Source organism: Pygocentrus nattereri, chromosome 12, assembly GCF_015220715.1.
Source record: "Pygocentrus nattereri isolate fPygNat1 chromosome 12, fPygNat1.pri, whole genome shotgun sequence".
Lineage (NCBI taxonomy): Eukaryota > Metazoa > Chordata > Actinopteri > Characiformes > Serrasalmidae > Pygocentrus > Pygocentrus nattereri.
Window position 1 is genome coordinate 27696473 of NC_051222.1, and position 25428 is coordinate 27721900.

The window sequence follows — 25428 nt, forward strand, 5'->3', positions numbered from 1 at the left end:
CAATATTATGACTGCCTGCAACTTAGCAAAATTACATGTTCCATTCATAATGTAACGGTACGAGAATTCCAGGAGGTTTTGATATCGTACTGACAACGTTGTCACTGTGTTGTCAGGGAATGTTGTCACAACTTTCTGAGGAATTACATTTCACCTTTGTGACAATGTTGTGGGCACCAAAACAATAGGTTGTCACAACGTAACTGTGTTTGCTGGGTAGGTTCAACAAGCTTTGCAGAATGTTAGCAAAAATCGCATTCAGCTGAATTAGAAACGCAGTTACCGCGTTTGTTTAGAGTTGTTAGATAATGCGTCTGTTTAGGGATAAATGCTTTTAGGGATGTGCAAAGTGACTAATTTTGTTAATCGAATAAGCAACAACAAAAAGTAGAAAAACTGACTTCAGCTTAGGGCTGTAGATTTACATTTTAGATGACAGCACTGGTGGATAAAAATGTAGTTTTTTAAAAGTAGCCAAGAGAAGTTTTTAGTTTTTAGTAGCTTTTGTGTTTGAGGGGCGTATGAGCCAACTCTACCCAAAACAGCGTTGTCAAAGAAATATATAGCCACTGTTTATGGATCTATCTAACATTAACTACAGTGGTTAGCCTAGCACTGTCTCTGCCTTCCCTAACAGCTCATTGTAGTCGTTGAAAATTAATTTTTTAAAAAGCTTTACCATCCTAATACCGCTAATGTTAGCTTGATTACACGACATGAACCACACTTGATCTCTTTTAAGAGTGTTACATTTCACACACTTGCTATGAACACACAAATTGCCCAGAAAGTGTCTTTTAGGTTAAATGGGATTTTTGCCAGCTTGACCATCATAGCAACAGTTACTACAAAAGAACATGGGGTGAAGCCCAATTATTATAAAGATTTCTGCTATTTTATTAGTTGTAATTTTGAGATACAATTGCAGTATCACTGGAATTGAAAAAAGCAGTAAAAATTCCTATAAATCCGCAAATAACATCTGGGCTGCAGCTGTATTGTGTACCCTTAATCGAGGCAGTCGTTCTGGGTGCTTGAGTAGACGACCGTTATGAACCGAATTGGTACTGGTTTGGGAAACACTGCTCTAGTAAGAAGTGCCAGTCCTGTTAATGTTAATGGTAATCTTTGTCATTTTTGCCTTCAGTGTGGATTTTTTAAACGTACCAAATATGATGACAGCGTGCCGAGTTACAGTGCCGTGCGGATAAAGAGGGAGGAGCGAGCGTACCCACCTGGCAAAGAGCAGCCATTGGAGAAGAAGCAGTGGATGACTTCCTGGAATGAGAACGAGAGCTACTCCTAGCCTTTTGCTGCGGTGGCTGTTAGCACGCGTTATTAATCTCCTTTAAAGGAAAACAAAACATAAAAACCAGGCCAAAGACATCTTTCCCCAAACCCTGAGTGCTTCATGTTTGCACACCCTGAACTGAGTGTACATATCACAATGACAGAATGAAAGGAACTGTAAAACAAATGTACAAATAGAATTTCTTACACCTTCTCCACTGAGGGACTGGTTTAAAATAGTGAAAGAAATTGAAAAGGAAAAAAAAAACAAATTACTGAATGGAAAAGGGGGAGGAGCATATTTGCCCTAAAAGGGAATTCCACAGATTTTTCCAAGTCATATAGTCAGTAAGAAGTTAACAACGTCATACAGAGTGGAATTGTCCACAGTGGTGGTGATAAGAACCAGATGTCTAGTAAGTAGACAATATTTTATTATAGATTTGTTGTAATATTTTTTATTGCGGAGACGTGCTGCATGTGTTGTGAGGAAAAACAGTTCCCAAAGAAAACTTAATCATCATAAACATTACATATAAAAACTCAGGAGGCACGCGCAGGTGGACTGGTCATTTTAGATAGCAACTAGCATGGCTGTAACTTTGTTTTAGAGATAATGACCCCTGGTTCCTATCACCACCACTGTAAAGACATCAGGTAGTGTCTCTATAATGAACCAGTTCACATCAAACCACTCTGGATGATCCTGTTTACATCTCAACAAAAACAGAAATTATGCAGAAATTCTAACAGAAAAAACGGTGGAATTCCCCTTTAACCCCACATCTATGCTTCAGTGGTCCCACATTCATGAATAGGACATTACATGTGTTCCTATATGTTGTATATATACTTGATCATGCATCAGAAGAATATCTATTTATTCTGAGACTGTTCTGTGGTCACACAAACAGGCCAAAGACTATATGTCGCTGCCTGTCGGAAGAAAACCTTGTGTCTCCGTTTTTGTCGCTTTTCAGTTTTTGACAATTTGAAAATGTCTGATGTCCTTTATATTGTCTGTAAATTTCATGAAGAATGGACCAAAAAAAATTGACCCAAAACTACTTGGAAAAAACTCTGGTTCTATTGACTTACATTAAAAGTAACGTATGTTTTTTCCTTCTCCTGTAAAGTCACTATTTTGAAGATATGAGATTTTCTTCCGACAGTGGAGAGATGCTTTTTTATGCCTACAATGAGGGTCTATGCAAGGAATCTAAAACTCGTCTCCATCCTTTCGACTTTTTTAACTTTTTGAATTTTACTTAAAACTGCTTGGATGAATGTAAATATTTGTGTTTTTTGAATTCTTCCTTGTGTCTAAGTTCTTTGTTTTGTAAGTTAGGTTTTTATTGAATTGTGAAGATTGGTACAGATTCACATTAACTACTGCAATTGGACTTCATTTGTTCTGACGGGATTCCTGGAGGTCATCGTTCATCTACACAGGACATTCTTTGTAGGTTTACTGTAAAAATGACTAGGCTTAAATTTGAAGCAAGTTAGCACCTTTCTATAATGAGTATTATGTATGTATAGTTTCTTATTTTTTACATACATGGATATGATGAGAAGTGGGGGAAAAGGAATTTCAGCCATATTTGCCTACAAACGTGATGAGAGAAATGTTACAGAACATTAGTTTCATTAAAAAATAACTGCTGTGGATTTGGGGGGCAGTGGGAGTGGGATGTATGCACTGCAGAACTCACCAATGCTTTCAAATGAAATAATTTCCATATCTGATGTGCTCTAGCAAACAAACTCGACTGTTCACTAAAAACAATAAAGTGGAGATTTTTTATGTTTGATTTTGTGGGGATCATTCTGAATTTATTATTTTTGGGCATGTGTAGTATTGTGCAAAATTCACTGACCACTCTTCAGTACAGATCATTTTTCAGCATCAAGAAAAGAACAAAACTATTCTGGATATGAGAATAACAGCTGATGTCTAGTAAAACATGTTTTATTCTCTGTTGAAGGTGGTATTAATCATAGCACAGATATTTCTTGTGTTTGTAAAGTCCACTCCTGACAATGTCTATCAGGAGAAAAAAAGAAAAGTCCTTCATATATTTAGCAAAAAATGACCAAATAACCAAATATAACATTTTTTTTTCAGTACTTAGTTCATCTCAGTTCAGTGAGTTCATGCTTTGCCTTTCTTAAAGCTTCCATTCTTTTCAGTTCGCTTGCTTTCAGGTTTTCAAAAAAATCTGCAGGACTGTTTTTCCACAGCTCTAAAGTTCAGTCTTAGAAGTCGGTTGCATTTTCTGCTTTTCACAATCCGAGTATCCTCAATTATACATTTCAGTACCGATAGATTTGATAATGTTTGTGTTGGCAGCTTTTGTGTAACTTTGCTGTAAAAGTTTGGAAAAAAAAAAAAATTTACTTGCCCTTAATGGCAGTTTTGACTGGAAATAAAACAAAATGATGGTCTCGGACTTTTACATGACAAGAATCCCCACTAAAATAGTCAATTTTAGACGTGTACATAATCTACATTCATGACCACACACTACAAATGTTCAAAAAATATATAACAGACATGGTTTTGTTTGTTAAGCCATGTTTATTCACATTCCCTACAGACAAAAGTCCAACATATTCTCAGTCATAAACACTATGTTAGTCATGAATTTAATTACTTGCCAGGTCCAGCTTATCAAAACTCTCAGTGGTGGTTGTGACAGACAAATGGAAGACTACAAAAATCAGAATGTATTTGCTATAAAAAAGAACCAGATTTTGCTGAAGTGTTAAGACATTCATTCATTATATATAATCAATGCACCCTCTTCTTTACGCCCACTGTGTTCGTATTTCCCTTTAACGTAAATCAGAAGCAACACACACACATTGCACAATCTTCTCTGATTAAATGAAAAAAAAAATAGGCAGTTAATGTAAAATACTTTTATTTATTATTACACAAGTAAAACGGTCACTCGTTGCCATTTGCGGCTACAAAAGACAACGAAGACCTCTCTTCCCGTCACATTTACAGCACTCATTTATGAAAGTTATGTACAGCAGGCGATAAAAATACTTTAAAAATTACAGTAGGGGAGGTGAAGTGCACTCTTAAGTGCACACTCCATTTACATAGTGTGCTCGTGTGCTTTATAATGCACTGTATAGATTAAAAGTGATAGACTGTGGTTAGTAGGAGTGTCTAGGCTAAAGTGCAGAGCACTAGCAGCAACGTCAGGTTTAGAAGAGTAGCTCAACAAACACGTTAAGATGGCTAACTACAAATGGAAGCCAACAGCTCGATCAATCGTGCTAACATTGGTAACAATGAATGGGAGATGGTGGCTTCTAATTAGCTTGACCAAACGATCTAACATGGCCAGTAGTGAGTGTAAACTAGTGGCTAGTAATTAGCATGTCCAATCATGCTAACACAGCTAACAGTGAGTGGAAACTAGTAACTGCCTCTTAGCTTGGCCAGTCATGCCAGGCTATTTTTAAAAAACTCAAGGACGTAGCTACAAATATTGGCACGACTGTGTTTGCATAATGCAAAACTGTGGGTATTCAAGTTTATTCATTGTTAGCAACATTAGCTTTTTGACTGATGTATTCCTTTAAAACAGGACTGACAGTTGCAGTGCATCTCTGAATAACACTGCTGATCTAGGATCAGGTGACATCCCCGTTTATGGTCACAAGAGTGGATCCCAGATCTGCATTCTTGCTCTAAATTACTGCCTGAACACCCGCTCTGATGAAAAACAACTGGACAGGGATACACAAGTCAGCTTATTTGCCCTGCTGCCCTCTAGTGTGTACAACTGGTAAGTGCTACTGGTGAGTGCTGAGGGCCTGAGCAAATGCACTGGGTCACTGGAAAAGTTCATTTGCATGGAAACTCAAACTAAAGACTGTCCATTGTAAAACAGCAGGGTGACTGATCTATCCAGGCTCCACCCATAGAGGTGGTCTTTTGTGGTGCAAGATTAGACGAGCTGTACAGAACCTCATTCCTTCTAATCAGACTGATGACACAGGTGACACATGAGATGTCGTTTTTGTTGTTAGTGATGCAAATGTGGTCACATGTTTTTGCCCCTCAGAATGTGGCAAATTTTTATAAAGCCTGTCAGGCATAACAACAGTGACTAAGGATGAACTAACTATGTCCTGAAATATAAAACTAAGGGCAAGCTCATTAAAAAACATCAATAATAATAATAATAATAATAATAATAATAATACCAGAGGCCTTTACAGCAGGTGCCTGATTGTGAGGAACTGCGGGAGCACACCAGAAGAATCCATGTGAAGTGACTTCAAGTGATGGTCAGTCTGTGTATTCTTCCAGTCAACTCCACTCATCTACAACCCACACAGCTTCACCAATGACCACAAATCATGCACTGCTGGAACTGCTCAAATGGTCAGTGTTGTATCCCTGTGTGCACGGCCATCTCCTGAATAGTTGGGTTGTGGGGTACTGAGATGTCTGCTGCCATGGCAACTTCAGCAGGCCGATTCAGGTTTTCCAGGCCTCCCGCCGCTCCGCGCGGCCTCCTTCTCTTTTTTTACTTGCTGTTTCTCCAGCTTTTCCTGAGCCTTCTTCATGTCTCGCAGCTTCCTCTTGATGGTGGAGCGATCTCTGTGACTAGACACTCCAAGCTCCTACAAAGGGAAGCAATACAGAGCTCAATATTTAAAGCAACAGTTCAGTAAAAAGATCCAATTTTCAAACTTTTCAAGAGGCACCAGTGTCCTATGGAGGTGGACAATCAGAGTGAAATCTTAATTCCAGTCATTTTCCAGTGTTTGTTCCTATAATATCACACAAAAGTTGCAATGAATGAAGTTGTAAACATGACTGTGATTCATATATTACAGCTACACTATGTATGTTTTTAGAGACCTCGCTGGTGAAAACGTGTGGAAGAACTTTTTGTACGGTGACTTTCGGACCCCTTTTCTGAGTGAATGAATCTGATGATTGTGCCGGTGTTGAAAGAATACTCAAGACTACTCAAAGAAATCTTCTGAGGATGCAAGTTAGTGGTCTGTCTTCATATTTTCATGATTTTACATTTGAGATCTAAACATCGATCCAGACCTTCTTTTTGATCCTGTACGTACGATGTTAACATTTAACTGATCTGAAGAACTAAACCAACACCTCTGAATTTTAATGTATTATTTCAGGCTTTGCAGAGTCACAAAAACAAATCACACCATATTTTAGCACGATTCTTCTCCTGACTCAGTAATACTACTCCTTTCAATCTGAAAAAAACAAACCTTACACAGTGATGCTTTAAAATGTTGCCACTGCTAACGTACCTTAAGCCTTCTACTGTCCAACTCCATGAGCTTTTTGCCATCCACGCTCTTTGCTGTGAACTCGGCTATGTACTGGTCCATGTTCATGCCCATCAACCAGTGACACACCTGCTGGTTGGTCCACTCTGATAGGGGCCGGTTTTGCCATATGTGTTGCTTCACAACAGGAACAGGCTCATCATCCAGTGTCTGAATAAGAACAGAACCATGAGAACACAAAAACAGATAGCAGGGAAATCTGTATCAGGTAACTGATACCACAACATGTATCCCGCCCAGCTTAATCTAACTGTGAAAGGCTTTAAAGCTATTAATGATTCTCAATAATTCTAACCTCAACTGTTTATCACATAACTCCAAACCTAGTTTAAAAACCCTAAACCCTAGACACATATCCCCTAGACATGAACCTTAAACCCTAGATCAGGACCCTAAGCCTGCCTTCAAGAAACCTAAACCCTCGATGTATATGCCCTAGATCAAGCAACCTAAATCCCAGATGAGGAATCCTAAATCTGAGATAAGGACCCGAACACTGAGATCAAGAACCCTAAATCCAGGATCAAAAACCATACACCTAAAATCAATAACCCTAAAGCCTAGATCAAGAACCCTAAACCCTAGGCCTATAACCCCTTGAACAAAAACTCAACTCTAGACCAGGTCTAAATCAAGAATCCTGAATGCTAGAGGAATCCTAACACCTAAATCAAAAGTCCTTAATCCTAGACCAACAATCCTATATCCTTGATCAATTCCGCTATGGTATGTTGGCAGTTGATTGTTGGCAGTCTGATTTTCTGGATCTCATCAAAAGACAACCTATTCCTGGTTTAATGACTAACCGTATGTGTGATTAACACTTAATATTAATCTTATTTATTATTAATATTAAACATGAGAACACCAGCAAAGGTCTGAAGAATACTTTGAAATGCAAAAGGTGCTCAGAAACGTAAGTCATTCAGAAGACATCTAATATTTTTATAAAAGACAGCAACAAATCAACTACATGACACTCGCATAAATACTGCAATCATGTCACTGAAGTTCCACAAAAATCTTCAGTACAGTTTGAATCTAGATTATATTCAGAAATGAGGCCAGAGAGAGAGAGAGAGAGAGAGAGAGAGAGAGAGAGAGAGAGAGAGAGAGAGAGAGAGAGAGAGAGAGAGAGAGAGAGAGAGAGAGAGAGAGAGAGAGAGAGAGAGAGAGAGAGAGAGAGAGAGAGAGAGACAGACAGACAGACAGACACAGAGAGAGAGAGAGAGAGAGAGAGAGAGAGAGAGAGAGAGAGAGAGAGAGAGAGAGAGAGAGAGAGAGAGACACTCATACAGGGACAGAGAGAGAGACACAGACACACAGAGACACAGAGAGAGAGAGCGCGAGAGAGACACACACAAACACACAGAGAGACAGACACACAGAGAGAGCGCGAGAGAGAGCGCGAGAGAGAGCGCGAGAGAGAGCGCGAGAGAGATAACATTTTCTGTACTTTTCACACCTTTTGTCTTGCTGTCATTGGAATCTTATATAATTTCCTATGTATTTAACTCTATACTGTATGTCTTATATTGTATATAAAATAATACTAATTGCTAATATGGCAATAGATTCCAGACTTCCGTAGAGTAGGTAGTGAAAGAGACACAATAATTCCCTTTCTTTCACACACACACACACACACACACACACACACACACACACACACACACACACACACACACACACACACACACACACACACACACACACACACACACACACACACACACACACACACACACACACCCCTTCAGGTTATAAAACTTTACCAGAAGATCTCGATGCAAATCTCTGACATCTACTTTCAACACTCCAGTGCAGATTCTCAACCCAGTCAAATTTCAAAACAGCAGAACGCTGGAACTGAATCTAAAGTTACCATGAAACTTATTTCATTCTTAATTCTGGATATTATTTTCTTTAGAAATTCATTCTGGATAATCATTTCGTTGCAGCTTCATTTTGGAGGGAAAATTTTACTGGAGCTTCATTCTTGATGTTCTACAGCGTTCATTACAGAATAACCCACAGTTCTGTTCATCATTCGTAATTTTTCTCTCATTTTTACAGCATCCTAAAAAACAGTTGAAAGCTATGAATCCATACAGCACTAGCATCATAATTATTACAAGCATTTTAATCTTTAACTGTAACCAATTTGATTGTATATGATTGAAAACTGATTCCAAGCTTAAACCGTAGTGCACAAGTGGACTGGCTAAAAGGCTGGGACAGCTGGGTGGAGAGTCTATTCTCTACAAAGCAAATGGGCAGATTTTCCACAACTAGTGACCTAAGGTCAAAAGGGTCATGCAGCATCTGACCACTGTGGTAACTCACCTCGCAGGAGGAGAAGGTGAGGTTGCGCGAGCGCCCTCGAACACGAGGGTCACTCAGTAAAGCCGCCAGCGCAGAGCGAGGGCTACTGGTGATCAACTCGTCCGTCACAGATAAACTCTGCAGCGGGCACATATACACAAACACACACCATCTTACAGGATGGCTAGAATCAGAACCAAAGCTGCCCTGACTTCAGATCAGCACCTGATCTTTAGACTCCGCTGTTAAACGAAAAATCACCAAATTTCACAAACCCTGTTCTTAACTCCAGTGCATGTAACTGAATGAGGTCAAGTTCATTACTGTGCTTTGCCACATTTCAACAACCTGAGGTTGGTCTCATCTTGGTATTTGGCTCAAGTATATACAGTACATACTGAGCAAAAGCCAGAACCTGCCTTCATTTCTTTAATTTACAATTAAAACAGGCATGAGGCACAAGCTATTCATTTTTCACCGTCAGGAAAAAAGAAGAAAAGCTTTATTTAGAAAGAAAATATAAAAAAGTAAATATACTAATCATTTTTTTCAGTATGTGGTGTGTCCACTCTGTCGTTATTGTAGCTTCCATTCTTTTCAGGGGACTTTCAGTATTTCAAAGAAATCTGCAGGGATTTTTTTCCCCACACATTCAAAGCTCAGTCTTTTGTTGAATGTTCTGCTTCTTACATTCTGAATAATCCCAAATAATGCTCAGTTCATTATTCAGTGAACAGCAGCAGCTTTTTTTGTCTATTTCCTTTTCTCAGTAAGAGCTTCTTGACAGCTTCACATCCTTTCTGACTCATAGTGCTGAGTGTCTCTCAGTGGAAGGATGGACAGAAACTCCTGTGGATGTTTTCAGATCTGAATCAAGAGCAGAGCTTGATTTTCTCCTCTCTCTCAAAGATGAAACCTTTAAGTGCTGTTTTTATCTGATGGGGACAGTTTTGGTGGTCTATCAGGTCTTGCAGGTGGTTGTTAGGAGTCCCATTTTCTCTGTATATTTTTAATCATTATTTGAACTCCAGTTGTGGAAATTCCTTTGTCACTTGTTCATCTTTGATTTTGATTCTTCATTATTTAAGTGGATTGTCTATCTAATCTGCTCAGATGCATCTCCTCAAAAGTAATAACTTGAACTTAACGTTTATGCTGAAAATAAAAAAAAAGTGAATTCACTTATTAGAATAACTGAATACTTTTGGACATGCAGTGTACTTACGGTATCTCCAAATATGTTTCTGCAATCACGTGAAATATATCCTACAACATTTCTAATTGATGTTAAGTAGAGCTAAACTAAGAAATAATGCTACAGTAAGACATACAAAAAACACATGAATCGAATGGAAATGGTAATGATGAATGAAAGCTGGTGGCTTCTACTTTACTTGTCTATACTTGTCTAAGTGTTCATTCATAATTAGCAACCATAGAATCTGTGCATGAGGTGCTCCTCTAGAATAGTTTACAACAGTGATGGTTGCCACTACATTAGATCTAGAACTGCAATGCATGCACACAGTTCAGACCTCTGTTAGTCGGCCACGTCTGACGATTGTAGTTCTCAAAGTTTGCACTGACACTGAGGGTCAGTCTCCCAGACAGAGATCAAGCTAGAGAATGTACAGTCACAATGCAGTGGACTACACAGCATTTCTATAGAAGATTTTCCATAGAAAGCAACCAGGCATAATAACATTACAGGAAGCAAACCCTACATATGATTACCAACTCATGCTATTGAGAAAAAAAACAAAAAAAAAAAAAAAAAACAGAACCATTACAGAGCACATCAACAAAAATATCTAGTAGAACATCCAGTAGCTACTAAATGGCATGTATGTTAGTTAACTACCATCTACTAAAGCTGAATATTCTACACAGAGAACACGTGCCATACTGTACCAAATCTAAGGAATGTGAGAGCCGAGAAGGCCAGGACAGGTTGGTCTGTTTCAAAGAAGAGTTTTAGGCATAGATCAATCAAACTGATACAGAGGAAATACAGAGGAAATGCCACATCCTGCAGAAGCCATTAGCATGACAAGTTTGCTTGAACTGAACAAATGAATGAACCAATTGTCATTTACTGACAATGCTCTTAAACAAAAGCTGTCCAGTCTGAACAAAGGGACAAAGTTAAAGGACATTTCCAGACGTGTCATGCACCCAGGACCAACTGTTAGCTCATTTTGGGGGGGACAGTCTCATTATCACAAGGTTGTTTTCACACAGGAGAACTTCTTTCAGAGCTGCATAATTACATATGCCACCTTCATTTATGGAGGACCAGAGATTGGTTCTATGGACTGCTCCTTGACTCGAAAACTCTCATGACAAGCGGTCCCAGGCCCGGAAAAAGAAGCTCAAGTGTGAAAACACCCCAAATTAACAGTGCAAGAGGGAATGCCTGAGCAGCTCTGCAAATTCATAGCAAACTCTTTTTCTTTGCAAGAAACTTTCCAGCATCTTTAGGAATCACTTGGAAAGGTTTAAACGTAGCGTAACGTAGATTGAAGACTCCTCTCTTTACACAGCACTTAAATGAGCATTGAATTATAAGCTGCACTTATATTTTATTGTACTGCACTCTGTATTGTAGTTTATTGTATTGTATCTTATTGTTATTGTATTGCATTGAATGGCACAGAGTTCTGCGTTCAACTCTGTTCCTTTTTCTCTTGGTGTCTGCAGTGACATATTTGTTTCTAGCAGTATCTGAGCTCAGGACTGTCTTTTTCTCTAAGCTATTGGTAACTAGCAAAGATACTTTCTCTAGATTGACAAAGCACTTCTTGTAAGTCGCTCTGGATAAGAGTGTCTGCTAAATGCTGTAAATGTAAATGTAAAGGAGACTCCAAATCATCTATACAAGTGCAAAGCAATAATAAATGCTTGACAACTGTCTGAAAATCAGCATCTCTCTCATTCTGAGGGTGGGCAATACGGTAAAAATATGACATCACAACACTTAACAAACAAAAATTTGTGATATTTTTCAAGATGGACAATGCCATGTGACAACGCGATTCCAAAAGTTCATATTTTGCAAAAATAAAGTATTTAAGAAGAACAAAAAGGACTAAAAAAAAAAAATATATTATTACCAATACATGAATGAAATATGATGATGTCATAACCAGCTGACATCCAATCAGCTATTTGTTATTATACAGATACTACAGATACTATGATACTAACAGATACTATTATGCAGATACTACAGATACTATGATACTAACAGATACTATTATGCAGATACTACAGATTGTTACTGTTTACATTACTATAATTGGTCTTAATCTGCCCATCTTATGGTGCATTCAGTAGTTCAGATCTACACTCTTAAACATGATGACTCTTCAAGGGTTCTTCAGTAAAGACAAACAACCCTTAAGGAACCCTATTTTTAGAGAGTGTTCTAGAAGTACTGATCATACCCATGAAAAGTGCACTGTGGCATAATTCTTCGCAATAACAAGATCACATTGTCCACCCATACTCACACTTCTCTCTCTCTTCTCACCTTATTTTGTCGTTCTCCGTCCTCCCTGTGTCCCTCTGAAGGAGTGTGTGGCAGGCTGTAGCTGGACAGCGACTGCTCCTTCTCTCGCTCCCTCTCTCTGTCTCCAAACCAGGAGAAGGGCATGCAGGAGGGAATGGAGGAGACAGAGTCCGAGGGAGAAGCAGTTCTGCTGGATTCGTCCACTAGCTCTGCAGAACCCCTGCACATTACAGGAAAGAAGTGCAAATGAATTTAAAAATGATCCCGTTCACAAAATTCTCCAAATGTACAGAAATATTTAATCCATGGATGCTATCATTGCTACAAACAGTAACAATATATTTGGATAGTACACTTTGACAGTACACTTTATAGATACTTTAACCTCTTAAACTCCTTCACCGGTGGTTCCAAAATGCACTGTGTCATTTTGCGGTGCGGTGCCACTTGCTTTGGGAGTACGGGGTACATGGCTCTTTGCTACGAGCCATCCAGGCCCTGTACAAACAAGGCAGGAGTTTGGTTCACATGGCTGGCAGTAAGTCAGACTCGTTCCCAGTGAGAGTTGGACTCCGTCAGGGCTGCCCTTTGTCACCGATTCTATTCATAATTTTTATGGATAGAATTTTTAGGTGCAGTCAGGGGATGGAGGGTGTCCGGTTTGGTGACCTCAAGGTCACATCGCTGCTGTTTGCAGATGATGTGGTCCTATTGGGGACATCAGGCCGTGAACTTTAGCTTTCACTGGATCGATTTGCAGCAGAGTGTGAAGCGGCCGGGATGAAAATCAGCACCTCCAAATCTGAGACCATGGTTCTCAGGCAGAAAAGACTAGAGCTCTCTCTGGGTCGGGGATAAGCTCTTGCCTCAAGTGGAGGAGTTTAAGTATCTCGGGGTCTTGTTCATGAGTGATGGTACAAGGGAGCGGGAGATTGACAGGCGGATTGGTGCTGGGTCAGCAGTGATGCGGGCTCTTTACCGGTCTGTTGTGGTAAAGAAAGAGCTGAGCCATAAGGCAAAGCTCTCGATTTACCGGTCGATCTACGTTCCCACCCTCACCAATGGTCATGAGCTTCAGGTAATGACCGAAAGAATGAGATCGTGAATGCAAGCGGCCGAAAAGATCTAGCTAGACTAGCATCATGACTGTTAGAAATGTTATTAACTGGCAAGTTAGATTCCATTTGTGGTGAATAACACCAGCATTCTGGGGTTAAAATACTCAGAGTGAGTTTACATGCATTTAATAATTCGACAACTGCAGAAAACCAGATTGGGTCAGTAATCTGATCAACGCATTTATATGCACTTGAGTAATCAGATAATGGGAAACTCCGGGTTTACATGAGTCAGACAGTAATCAGATTTCTGCTTTGCAACAAGCCAATAAACTCACAGAAGACGTGATGTCAACGTAATGTAAAACTCAAACTTCATGCTGCGCCTTTTTAAAACAAACAAAAAAAACCAAACAAACAAAACACAACATTGCGCCACTTTACCTGAAAGTATGAACATGCAGCATCTAGAATATGAAGAATATTTAAATCCTTCATTTTATCAGGCATGAAGTTGGTTTCAGCGTCGCTCCAAAAGCATTTTGTTGCCATTTCGCAGCAATGCTGCTTGTTTATTTCCAGTACAGTAGTCTGTTTCGCACATGCACAGACTGAGAAATCCGAAAGAAATCAGAGTTTACATGCACTGAGAAAACTGAGAACGGAGCTAAAATCCAGCTCTTTTTATCAGATTTCTTAATCGGACTTCTAGACTTTACTCAGATTTAAGAAATCGGAGTATGCTGTTCACATGTGTACAACTTTACCATTTGAATAAGCAGATAACTGTAGAAATCCGTAGATAATGTAGATTATGATCTGATTTTGAGTAAATATAAATGCACTTATACCGTAAAAACAATAGTCATTGTAACCCAACTATTCAGTGCCTCAGCCACAAACTATTTGTGCCCTCCGGTGTTTATCTTGGCATTGAATTCAAGAAAATTTAATTTTGCTTTGCATAGCCTGTTATACAATGTCATATGATAACAATGTAGCTTTATGGAGAAGTGCTAGATATTAATTAGATCCAAAAAGATACTACAGAAAGATCAAAAACTCACAGGACTGTCAATAGCAATAAAAAAAATTAATCTGAAAGCTGTTTAATCACCTGCTCCCGACAGAGCCCCGCAGGGTGTCTTTCTCCTGTTTCCGGCCTTTCCCACCCGACCTGCGCAGACCACTACACAACAACAACAAAGAGAGTGTGCAAATAAATACCACTGAAATGACACAGACATACAGGAGGAGGTGGGACTCACCCAAAATCTGGAAATCTTCTCTTGGATCTTCTTGTGGTTGAACCATCACTCTCCTCATCTGAGAGAAAATATTTGTATTTACATATAAAAAAAAGGTTGAATAAAATACATGAAAAAAACTTCTGGGGCCATATTACAAAAAATATTTAGTCCCAAGTTAAGACCTGAGAAGGTCAAGACAAGCAAGTGTTATGTTAATTTAGGGATTATATCTAGTCTTACATGATCGGTCTCATGATGAAGTCAATAATCAGTTGTTATGTCTGTTCTCAAACAGTGCAACATGTGCAAAGCTGATAAATTAAAACAATCAGGACAACATAAAAAGAAACAAAGTACTAAAAAGAAGTGTAAGTAGTTAAAATGGATCCCACAGTATAAACACAACAATACTGCACCTTTGAGCTTCCTGCTCTGGCTGCTCTCCTTCTTCTTGTACCTCCTGTTGCGGAGGTTGTGAAGCAGGCTGGACGAGGAGTGGCTGGAGGAGGGCGAGTGAGGTGTAGAGGAATCTTTAGGAGGGGAGAGGCTGGACCTGGTGCTGCCTCCTCCTTGAGGGGTGTGGCTCTGAAGTGAAGGAGAGCTGGACACATCACCTCCTCCTCCAGGCCTTTTCTGGCCCTCGGTCTGTGCTGAGGGTACAGGTATAGAGAGGCTCTCCAGGTAGGAGTGTCTTCGGTTACTTTCAATACTGTTATCACTAATACCCTCTTGTTCCTATGGATGAAAAAGTGTCCAAAATTCATACAAATTACTTTATATATTAAAAGACAATGTACATTAATCATCCAAGAAATCACACAGGAATGTATAATGAAATGTACAAACTAATTATAACTGCAAAAGCATGACTATTAATACCGTTAAGCTGTGATGACAGTGTTGTATTTTGCCATTACAGATCCTTTATTTGAAGCACATCTACATAGCATCACTTCTTGTCTCTGAAATGCAGCCACTCGACTCCTCTCCATGTTTTATTTGTAATTTGGCGTAAACATCATACGTTAATGTGAATGTGAATACACTTTTAGTATTCAAGCCCGAGTCAACAGAGAAAGTTGTTAGCCACTGTCATGAAACAAGCTAACCGCAGCTGCATTTGCTAGGCTTCATCAAACTAGACAAAGAATGACTCATGAGACAGATCCCTGATGCCAGAAACAATTCAAATTAATAATACAAAACAATTTTCATATATAAAAAATAAATAAATAAATAAAATAAAATAAAAATTCAACCAAATTCAGAACAAATGAAATCTGGGTAATGCTTAATATACACCCCTGAGGCACACCAAAGTAAACACAAGAAGCACTAAGTGAACAAAAGAAAAAGAAAGTAAAATTATTGTATTTCTTTTAAAATACAATGGGTGCAATCAGATCGTCAGTGCCAGTCCTGGTCCTCACCTGTGGTTGAATGGAGGACTGGGTGCTTTTGGCAGACTCTCTAAGTTTGTTTCGAGATGGTCTCTTGCGCTGGACTCCCTGGGTGAGCCTGGCTTTGGCTCTGTAAGCACTGCAGTCTAGACGATCAGTCTGTGGTACTGCCTCCCCTAAATCTGCATCTGAAGAGTGACACACTAAAGTTACTCCAACATCAAATGAGTCATTACTTTCAGCACAACCACAAAGCTCTCTGGATCAGTTGTGCTTCTCAGCACTGTAAAGAATAAAGACTCTTTCTAAATGGCTAAAAAAGCACATCAGAATCTCCACCTCCTTTCAGTGCTCATGCTGTAGCTCATGCCATAGGAAGAAATGTGATGCAGTCACAATCTAGAACAATACTGGGACATTAAGAGCTCTAAAGCTACATATTACAGGGCAAAGTGGCACACATTTGTTTTTTTTGTTTGTTTGTTTGTTTTTGCATAATTGTAATAGCAATTTAGCAATAAAGAGGTAAAAGAGTAGAGCCAACAATACAGATAGGAAGATGAATATCTTCTTGTAGCTGCTAAATAGCAGTGGGATTGGAGGACACCACAGGGATTCCCAATGGCTGTACTTGCAGCATGCATGCCGGCTATTGTACAAAACACTGATGAATAATGAATGATGAATGACCTGATGAGACAGAGGAATATAATTCTGCACTATGTAACAGCATGTGAAATACTAGTTTTATACTAGAATGTTTGTTTAACTTGATAATAAAATGTACACACTTCAGAACTGAATAAAAATACTGAGAGCAAGATCTCATCTGACCAACAAACAGGAACTGCGCAATGTGAATGAAGCCAAACCATGCCGAGCAGCAAGGCCCCACAGTTATAAAAGACAGTGCAGTCCATCATCAAAACAGCATTCACAGGACTTTCAGATGAATCTTTGGACAAGACAGTGTAACAGGCGCTTGATAATGGTACCATCGTGATGGTCATCTGAAGTCTGACCGTTCCTGTCTGAGGATCCTGAGGGGCTACTGTGCTGGCTTTCTCCTGCAGGGCTGCAGGAGTCCTCGGGGTGGCCTAAACTTGCTCGACCCTCTAGACAAGCAATCTGAGAAGACACAGACAGAGGCAAAGTCATTTAAGAGCAAGTTCAGTGCAAATTCCTTCTCAGGCTCCACAAAATACAAGAGACAAACAACCTCAAATCATTACATTGTTATTGGTGGTCCCTTAGTTCAACCTTGAATTTTAATATTTTTAAAATAAATCTGATTTTTGAAAGTATCTTAACTGCATTTTAATTCAATTTGAACTAAACCATTTTATTTGATTATTTTAATCAAATATGTAACAAGTTGACTGCCATTCTACCAGTTAATTGGCCACTAAGAAGCCTGCAGGAAGGGGTTAATATTCTGCAGTGAAATCATTTTTGATTGCTGTTACAAGTGAAAAGGAGCAGGTTAAAGACTAAGCCTATAGCATTTACCCCAAATTACACTGTCAAGTGAGTATTCTCATATGAAATGTCCCAATTTGTCCCTGTAACTCTGTACCACAACTGCGGTTCATGATTATCCATCAGCATTATCCCCAACACTTCAGCTTACCATCTCCACACTGTAATCCCAGATTTACCTGTTCCTGTAGCTTCCTCACACTCTTCCTGTAATCTCTCTCCCTCTCCTCCAGTCGTCTCTTCAAATCCTCCTCTCTCTTCGCAAACTCTGCCTCCCTAAAAAGAGAGCATTGTTAAATACAGCACTCTCAAATCCACCACTCAATTCCAATCAATTATTCAAACCTTGCACTCTGTTTTAGATTTACATTACCCACAGGCCTCTTTGGATCAAAGAGCATATGAGGTAAAATGAGAATAAGCAGTTTAATAGTAAGCATAGGGGTGAGGGAAGGGCTTTAGAGCTGCAGACCACTGTGATTTTTCACAGTTCTGCCAGACAAATTTCAAAAATATTATTCATCACATCAGGATTTTACAACCGATGAAAGGATAAAGCTAAAAAACACAAAACATGACAACAATGAATGAATGTGAATAAACCACCTGTGTGCATTACACAACAACCATGCATTTCCAAGTGGGCAGCAATTAGCATTTAGTTCTACAATGGGAAATGTGATTTTTTTGATTAATAGACTAATCTTAATAGCAGGATGATGTGCAACACGTTTGCTCTGGTTTTAGAGCAGGACAGTACTGCGATATTTATTTAAGACTGGTCTTGACTGGATGGTGATATTTTCAGCCACTCCTACCTGATTGTTCATACCTCGCTGATGAGCTGAGGGGGAGAGAAAGAAAGAAAAAAAAAAAAAAAAAAACACCTCTCTGCTTTGCATATGCAGTTTTTATTCTGAATAAGAAGCAATTTCTTCTATCATGGTGTGGTAAAACAACAGACGCACTGCAATTACTGCAGCATACGGCAGCAGATTCAGATCACAAGAACAGAATGGATCTGATTATTGATATAGCAGTGTATATGACATGTGACAGAGGCAAGCTGGGTTGTGCCGAATGAACAGCGTCTGAACTGTAGAGTTCTAGTGTCTAAATTACTCACAAAATGTCCAGGTCCTTAAAGAAACAAAGTCAAACTGCAATACTAATCTGTGTTGTTTCATTGAAACATGATGTTCAACAATTGGTAATAAAAGATCTATGAGTAATACTAGAAAGAGCTCCCCCTTCTTCTGGAAGTCTGCCGACATAAGAAAATGTGGCATTCCTCAAGCTCTAATCATCAAATGTAGATCTTTTTGGACTTTCTTTCAGACTTGGCAGTACAAACAGTATTTAGCACTGGTTTAAAGAGCTATTAGCACAACTGTTTTGTCCCTGTGAGAACTGTAAAGAGTCAATCACAACTGCAGTACTAAAAAAAAAAAAAAAAAAAAAAAAAAAAGTAAATAGAATGTAAAACAATTTGTGAATTCACTGTACAAAAATAATTCTGTGTTTATACTTCACTACACTTGCATTAAAACACTTGTAGTAGGACCAGGCAACATAATATTTATCAGGATAAATTATGTCACAACATGACACAATATGATTATGCTTATTCTAAGCATATCCTGTATAACGTCAGTACTTCCTTCAACTGCATGTTTAGTTATAAAGCACTTTTTTTTAGTTTTTTTAATAGATTTAGTGCAGTAAAGTGTGTAAAATCATTGTATTTATAGTACTTTGAATGAATCTGTTCAAATTTGTCAGATGTCATAAAAAAGCATATATTTTTTATGTACTGTGAAAATTACCTTAATTCCTGTTATTCTGAATTTTTGCCAACTTGCCCACCCCTACCTGGGGGCTTTATAGGGTCTATCACTCAGACTGGAAAAATCTAAGTAAAATACTTGCTTCTTGATGTAAACATTAATGAAGACATTATTTCATAACCAACAGCATAATCAATCAACTGGATTGAGTCTTGCCCACTTCCAGTGCCATTACACTCACTATGTAACAGCGTGAAGCCCTCAGTGGTCCTACCTCTGCTTGTGTTCCTGCAGTAGCGCATTAGTCTTGTCGTATTTGACCTGTAGCGCCTCGTGCTGGCTCTGAGCTTCATTCAGCCGTTGGTTGATGGCCTTGCAGAGTGCCTGAGCGTCCAGCCAGTACTTCTCCAGCTTTTCCACTCTGTCTCTGCTTTCGTCCACACTCTTCTCCAGAGCGGCTCCTCGAGCCTCCCAGGCCAAACGGTCCGCCTCACACACTCGCAGCTTAGAAAACACAGACAGATGCATCGTCTTGATCTTGCACACACTAACAGTGATCATGACCGTAAACATGGGGAGGTTTTGGAGTCTACCTTTTCCTTCATCAGCTTCACCTCAGATATAGTCGCATTGTGCTTCATTTGTAGCTGTAAGACAGAAACCTCAAGGTTAAATCTATACTTTTGTTCATCGTTACAGACAACAGAGTTGGCCCGAACAGCATGATACAAGCTTCGATTAGTCCTTGGTGTTTCAGAACGAGTACCTGAATACTCGTTAATACCACTCTAAAAACAACAGCATATTACAATTAAGTATTAGTTCATTAAACATAGTGTTTGATCTTAAATCTCGCCGACTTTCCAGCCACACCTGGCTCAGCAGCAAAAAATCTCGGCGTTATAATAGATTCAGATTTATCATTCGATCAACACATAGGCAGCATCACTAGGACAGCTTTTCTACATCTTCGCAACATCGCCAAGATCAGAAATGCCCTGTCCCTGCGTGATGCAGAAACACTAGTACACGCCTTTATTACTTCTAGGCTAGACTACTGTAACGCACTACTGTCAGGATGCACGAGCAGGAATTTAAACAAACTCCAACTAGTCCAAAACGCCGCAGCCAGGGTCCTCACTACAACTAGAAAATTTGAGCATATTAGTCCAGCGCTATCATCACTTCATTGGCTACCTATTAAATTCCGTATTGATTATAAAATGCTTTTACTGACTTATAAAGCCCTACATGGTCTTGCTCCTGAATACCTGCAAGACCTTATTTCTCATTATGAGCCATCATGACCACTCAGATCCCAGAGCGCTGGCTTATTAATAGTTCCTAGAATTCAGAAGGTTTCAGCTGGGGGAAGAGCTTTTTCTTATAAAGCCCCCAAACTCTGGAATGATCTTCCAGAAACTGTTCGGGACTCAGACACAGTCTCAATCTTTAAGACTAGGCTGAAAACTCACTTGTTCAGTTTAGCTTTTGGTAGGTAATGTTCCCCCCTAGATAAAGGCAGCAGATCCAGGGGTCCATGGACACAGGGAATTATAGTAAACTGAGACGCTGGTGCTGTCGTCCCGCTGCTCGCACGCGGTCACTCAAGTTTGTGGACGGTGGAGTGGAGGGATGCCGAACTGTTTCAGAGTGCTGCCGTGTCTGTGTGTCCTTCCGGTTCTCTCCTTTTAGTTAAGCTGTCATAGTCAGATCTGCCGGAGTCGTTAGCCACACTCTGTAAATGTTTACATTCCCTGTTTATGTACAAACGGATAGAACAAAACTAATCCCATTTACCTGCTTTTTTTTCCGAGTATACAACTGCCCACATGTCCGGCTGGACACTGAAGGACGACTGACTGCCGAGCCCCCCTGCTACCCACTTCAGACCAGCTGCCCACGCCTACCACCATCCACCTTGGATGAGCTGCCCACCCTACCCTGATGTTCTCATAGACTCCTAGATATTCCTAATATCAATATTACTGCTGTTAATATTAGTAGTATAATCACTTGTAGGTAGTTTGACCAGAGGAGGATGGGTCCCCCCTGGTGAGCCTGGTTCCTCCCAAGGTTTCTTCCTCAGTTCTGAGGGAGTTTTTCCTTGCCACTGTTGCCCCTGGCTTGCCCACTGGGGGGTTTCTGAACATTCTGTACATTCTTTCAGTCCTGTGGAAACTTTGTCTTTTCTGAAATCCTGTAAAGCTGCTTTGTGATAACATCCGTTGTAAAAAGCGCTATACAAATAAATTTGATTTGATTTGATTTGTTTGTTCATTTACAGCTTTTTTATTTTATACATTTTATTTAATCCTTTTATACATTTGCACATCCCCTTTTATGATAGAAGACGTATGACACTGCAAAAGTGTAAAGGAGAGAGCTGCATTCAGCTTTTTGCAAACATTACATGGGTAGACCTTTTTTATAGCCTAAAATCACGTGTTGTTAAATAACTGCTGTTTTCCCCTAGTTTTATGACCAAATGTTTTGCTTAAAATGGTGATAAATGAGCTTCCAACTCTAAATACTGTCAGGAATCCAGAAGAGCGTACCTGTGGAGTCATGTTCATCAAAGATTAGGTTTCTGAATACTAAACAAGGAAACAAACACCACCATGACGACCGAATACTCAAGTACTTAAATTGGCTGTAGACCACATGATGTCATACAGCATCAGAAATGACATAAGCAGGTATATTTAAAGATAACTGAACAACTCTGCAGATGTTGAGATGTTAAATGTCCACTACTTGATAGACTCTGCTGCAAAATGAAAAACACACAAACATCAAATGCGTCTTAGCTGATTACGTAAACTTGAAAAAAAAAGGGGACTGTACTCTCAGACATGTTCACAGGTTAATGTGTTTACTTCAGCGGTGGACAGTAAATGTAATTCGTTACTGTACTTAAGTAGTTTTTAGTGTTTCTGTACTTTACTGAAGTTTTTCCATTTTGGGTGACTTTTTACTTTTAAAGTCAAATATCTTATTCTTTTCCTCCACTACATTTTGAGAAACCTGTCGTTCCTTTTGGTTTCTGTGTGTATAAAAACGTAACATGTCAAAATGAAAGAAGCGCAAAGCAAGAGCACCAATCAGGGCCCAGCGGTCACTTTGTGTCACCCAGTGCAGCACACGGTTCAACGTCAGTGCAGCAGCGTAAAATTTTGGAGTGTCTATTCAACATAAATGATGAACTAACCTAACTTTATATAAATAGAGCATGATGTAGAAATATGTCCACATATGCAGTCGTGACTGACGCGGCTTTTTTTCTGAATTTATACAAACACCATTTCAATTTATAGCAACCAACAACAATAATAATAAAATGAATAAACACACCAAAAGAAAGAAAGAAAGAAAGAAAGAAAGAAAAGAAAGAAAAGAAAGAAAAGAAAGAAAAGAAAGAAAGAAAGAAAGAAAGAAAGAAAGAAAACAGACATAATGAAAAAGAAAGAAAGAAAGAAAAAGAAAACAGACATAATGAAAAAGAAAGAAAGAAAGAAAAAGAAAACAGACATAATGAAAAAGAAAGAAAGAAAGAAAAAGAAAACAGACATAATGAAAAAGAAAGAAAGAGAGAACAGACATAATGAAAAAGAAAGAAAGAAAGAAAAAGAAAACAGACATAATGAAAAAGAAAGAAAGAAAAAGAAAACAGACATAATGAAAAAGAAAGAAAGAGAGAACAGACATAATGAAAAAGAAAGAAAGAAAGAAAAAGAAAACAGACATAATGAAAAAGAAAGAAAGAAAGAAAAAGAAAACAGACATAATGAAAAAGAAAGAAAGAGAGAACAGACATAATGAAAAAGAAAGAAAGAAAGAAAAAGAAAACAGACATAATGAAAAAGAAAGAAAGAAAGAAAAAGAAAACAGACATAATGAAAAAGAAAGAAAGAGAGAACAGACATAATGAAAAAGAAAGAAAGAAAGAAAGAAAGAAAGAATGAAAAAGAAAGAAAGAAAGAAAAAGAAAACAGACATAATGAAAAAGAAAGAAAGAGAGAACAGACATAATGAAAAAGAAAGAAAGAAAGAAAGAAAGAAAGAATGAAAAAGAAAGAAAGAAAGAAAAAGAAAACAGACATAATGAAAAAGAAAGAAAGAGAGAACAGACATAATGAAAAAGAAAGAAAGAAAGAAAGAAAGAAAGAAAGAAAGAAAGAAAGAAAAAGAAAGAAAGAAAAAGAAAACAGACATAATGAAAAAGAAAGAAAGAGAGAACAGACATAATGAAAAAGAAAGAAAGAAAGAAAGAAAGAAAGAAAGAAAGAAAGAAAGAAAGAAAGAAAAAGAAAGAAAGAAAGAAAAAGAAAACAGACATAAGAAAAAAGAAAGAAAGAAAGAAAGAAAGAAAGAAAGAAAGAAAGAAAGAAAAGAAAGAAAAGAAAGAAAGAAAAACTCCAAAAGCTAACTGCTCAGCTGTAGGAAAACTACTAGAGAACCTTTTACATTTGTGGTTGTCACACTTGTCCTCAGGGAACCCCAGACGGCCTACATATTTGATCCATCCCAATTATCAATTCAAAGGGATAGAGCAAAAATGTGGACCATTTGGAAGTCCCTGCGGATCGGTTTGAGAATCACTGATGTAAAAGGATCTATACCAGTACAGCCGAGCAGTCGGGGCATTTTTAAAATCATAAGGAGGTGCATGCATCGTAAACTGTACAAAAATCAAACCTTCCATTCCATTATCCCATTCATATAAAAACTCAGACAGCTGCAGGTTCACTGGTTATTTTGAATAGTAAATAAAATGGATATTGTATTACTTTGTTAACTGCTCTGAATGGTCATTTGTTATCTCCACAATCACAGAAAATCATGGAGAAGTGTTTGGAAAAAATGGTGGAATTCCCCTTAAAGACAATAACAATAACAAAAACAAAAGCATTTTGCCAAAACCATTTCTGAGTCATACCTCTTTAAATCTTTGGTCCAGCTCGGTATGATTCACGTCCTCCGGAAGGACGATGCCTTGATTTTTCAGGTGCTCAAACACCTCCTGGGTCAGATCAAAGGTCATATCCTCCTCTTTCTCCTGCTCCTTCTCTTCTGTCCGTGTTGTAATATCCTGTATTACAGCCCCAGGGAGGTAACAGAGGACAAATCAGACAATCATTTACAGATCAAACCTGACTGACTAATCCATCATTGAACACATTCACCATGAAAATCCATATTTCATTGTACTACCTCTCTTCTCCAACTCTACTTCTCTTTCTCTGGTCTTTTCGCTGACGTTCCCTCCTGAACTTAACACATGCAGCACAAGCGCTCACTTGCTGACGGAAGTGTGGAGCGCAGGATGTTTAAAAATGGAACGGCCTCACCCCATTTAACACTCGCAAATATGGACTGGTATTCACAAAGCAGTCCTGAGTAGGGCTGGTACTGAAATTTAATACTTTTAAGGCTTCGACCGTATTACTTCAGTACTACAAGCATTCCGAATTTCAATATCTCAGTAGTCAGTTTTATCAGCATTGGTGAGCCAATAAGGAAGCTTTTCCACCTCTAGACCACCGACTGGATGGCTAAATTACATGGTGTAATGATGTCATTAAAGGGGATTTCAACTTTTACCTTCCTTTTTCTTCATTTCTGTATAATTAAATGGTTAATTAATTAAATGGTTCAGACTCTCCTCTAAAATCTACATCATATCCATTCAACTTCAACATTTTTTTTCAGATTTTCCATTATTTTAACTCTGGTAATATTAACACTTCACATAAAGACACAGGTGTTTTGACAAGAAGTAAAAAGGCTATATTTGCATTGCATTGGGACCTCTGGTTCCCATCACCTCCATGTTAAAGAAATCTGAATCAGGAAGTTTCTCTAAAACTGAACCCCTCCAATAATAATAAAAAAAAAAAAACACATTAACCATCCACCATCTATCCATCCACCTAATTAACATAACAATCCATTTTTTTAAATTCTGTT

The 25428-nt window shown here is 38.6% G+C and overlaps 2 protein-coding genes across 9 annotated transcripts in view; one reads left to right on the plus strand and one right to left on the minus strand.

Moving 5' to 3' along the window:
- itga6b (integrin, alpha 6b) overlaps positions 1-3104 on the plus strand; it is a 48230-nt gene extending 45126 nt beyond the window's left edge. The window contains exon 25 of one of the 4 annotated variants that reach the window (XM_017721790.2): positions 1148-3104. In XM_017721790.2, coding sequence (XP_017577279.2) covers positions 1148-1306 — 159 coding nt within the window. In that variant the 3' untranslated portion in view covers positions 1307-3104. The remainder of the gene's footprint in view (positions 1-1147) is intronic. The other 3 variants (XM_017721793.2, XM_017721792.2, XM_017721794.2) reach the window with 3 other exon arrangements.
- Positions 3105-3851: 747 nt separating this feature from the next.
- Positions 3852-25428, minus strand: part of ppp1r9alb (protein phosphatase 1 regulatory subunit 9A-like B) — a 44820-nt gene continuing 23243 nt past the window's right edge. Inside the window, exons 7-20 of one of the 5 annotated variants that reach the window (XM_017721795.2) lie at positions 24398-24550; positions 20052-20105; positions 19733-19962; positions 17851-17947; positions 17188-17320; positions 16223-16380; positions 15209-15527; positions 14811-14868; positions 14660-14731; positions 12506-12704; positions 10885-10929; positions 8995-9111; positions 6610-6798; positions 3852-5943 (exon numbers count right to left, since the gene is read on the minus strand). In XM_017721795.2, the coding sequence (XP_017577284.2) occupies positions 5785-5943; positions 6610-6798; positions 8995-9111; positions 10885-10929; positions 12506-12704; positions 14660-14731; positions 14811-14868; positions 15209-15527; positions 16223-16380; positions 17188-17320; positions 17851-17947; positions 19733-19962; positions 20052-20105; positions 24398-24550 (1983 nt within the window). In that variant the 3' untranslated portion in view covers positions 3852-5784. The remainder of the gene's footprint in view (positions 5944-6609; positions 6799-8994; positions 9112-10884; positions 10930-12505; positions 12705-14659; positions 14732-14810; positions 14869-15208; positions 15528-16222; positions 16381-17187; positions 17321-17850; positions 17948-19732; positions 19963-20051; positions 20106-24397; positions 24551-25428) is intronic. The other 4 variants (XM_017721796.2, XM_017721797.2, XM_017721798.2 and 1 more) reach the window with 4 other exon arrangements.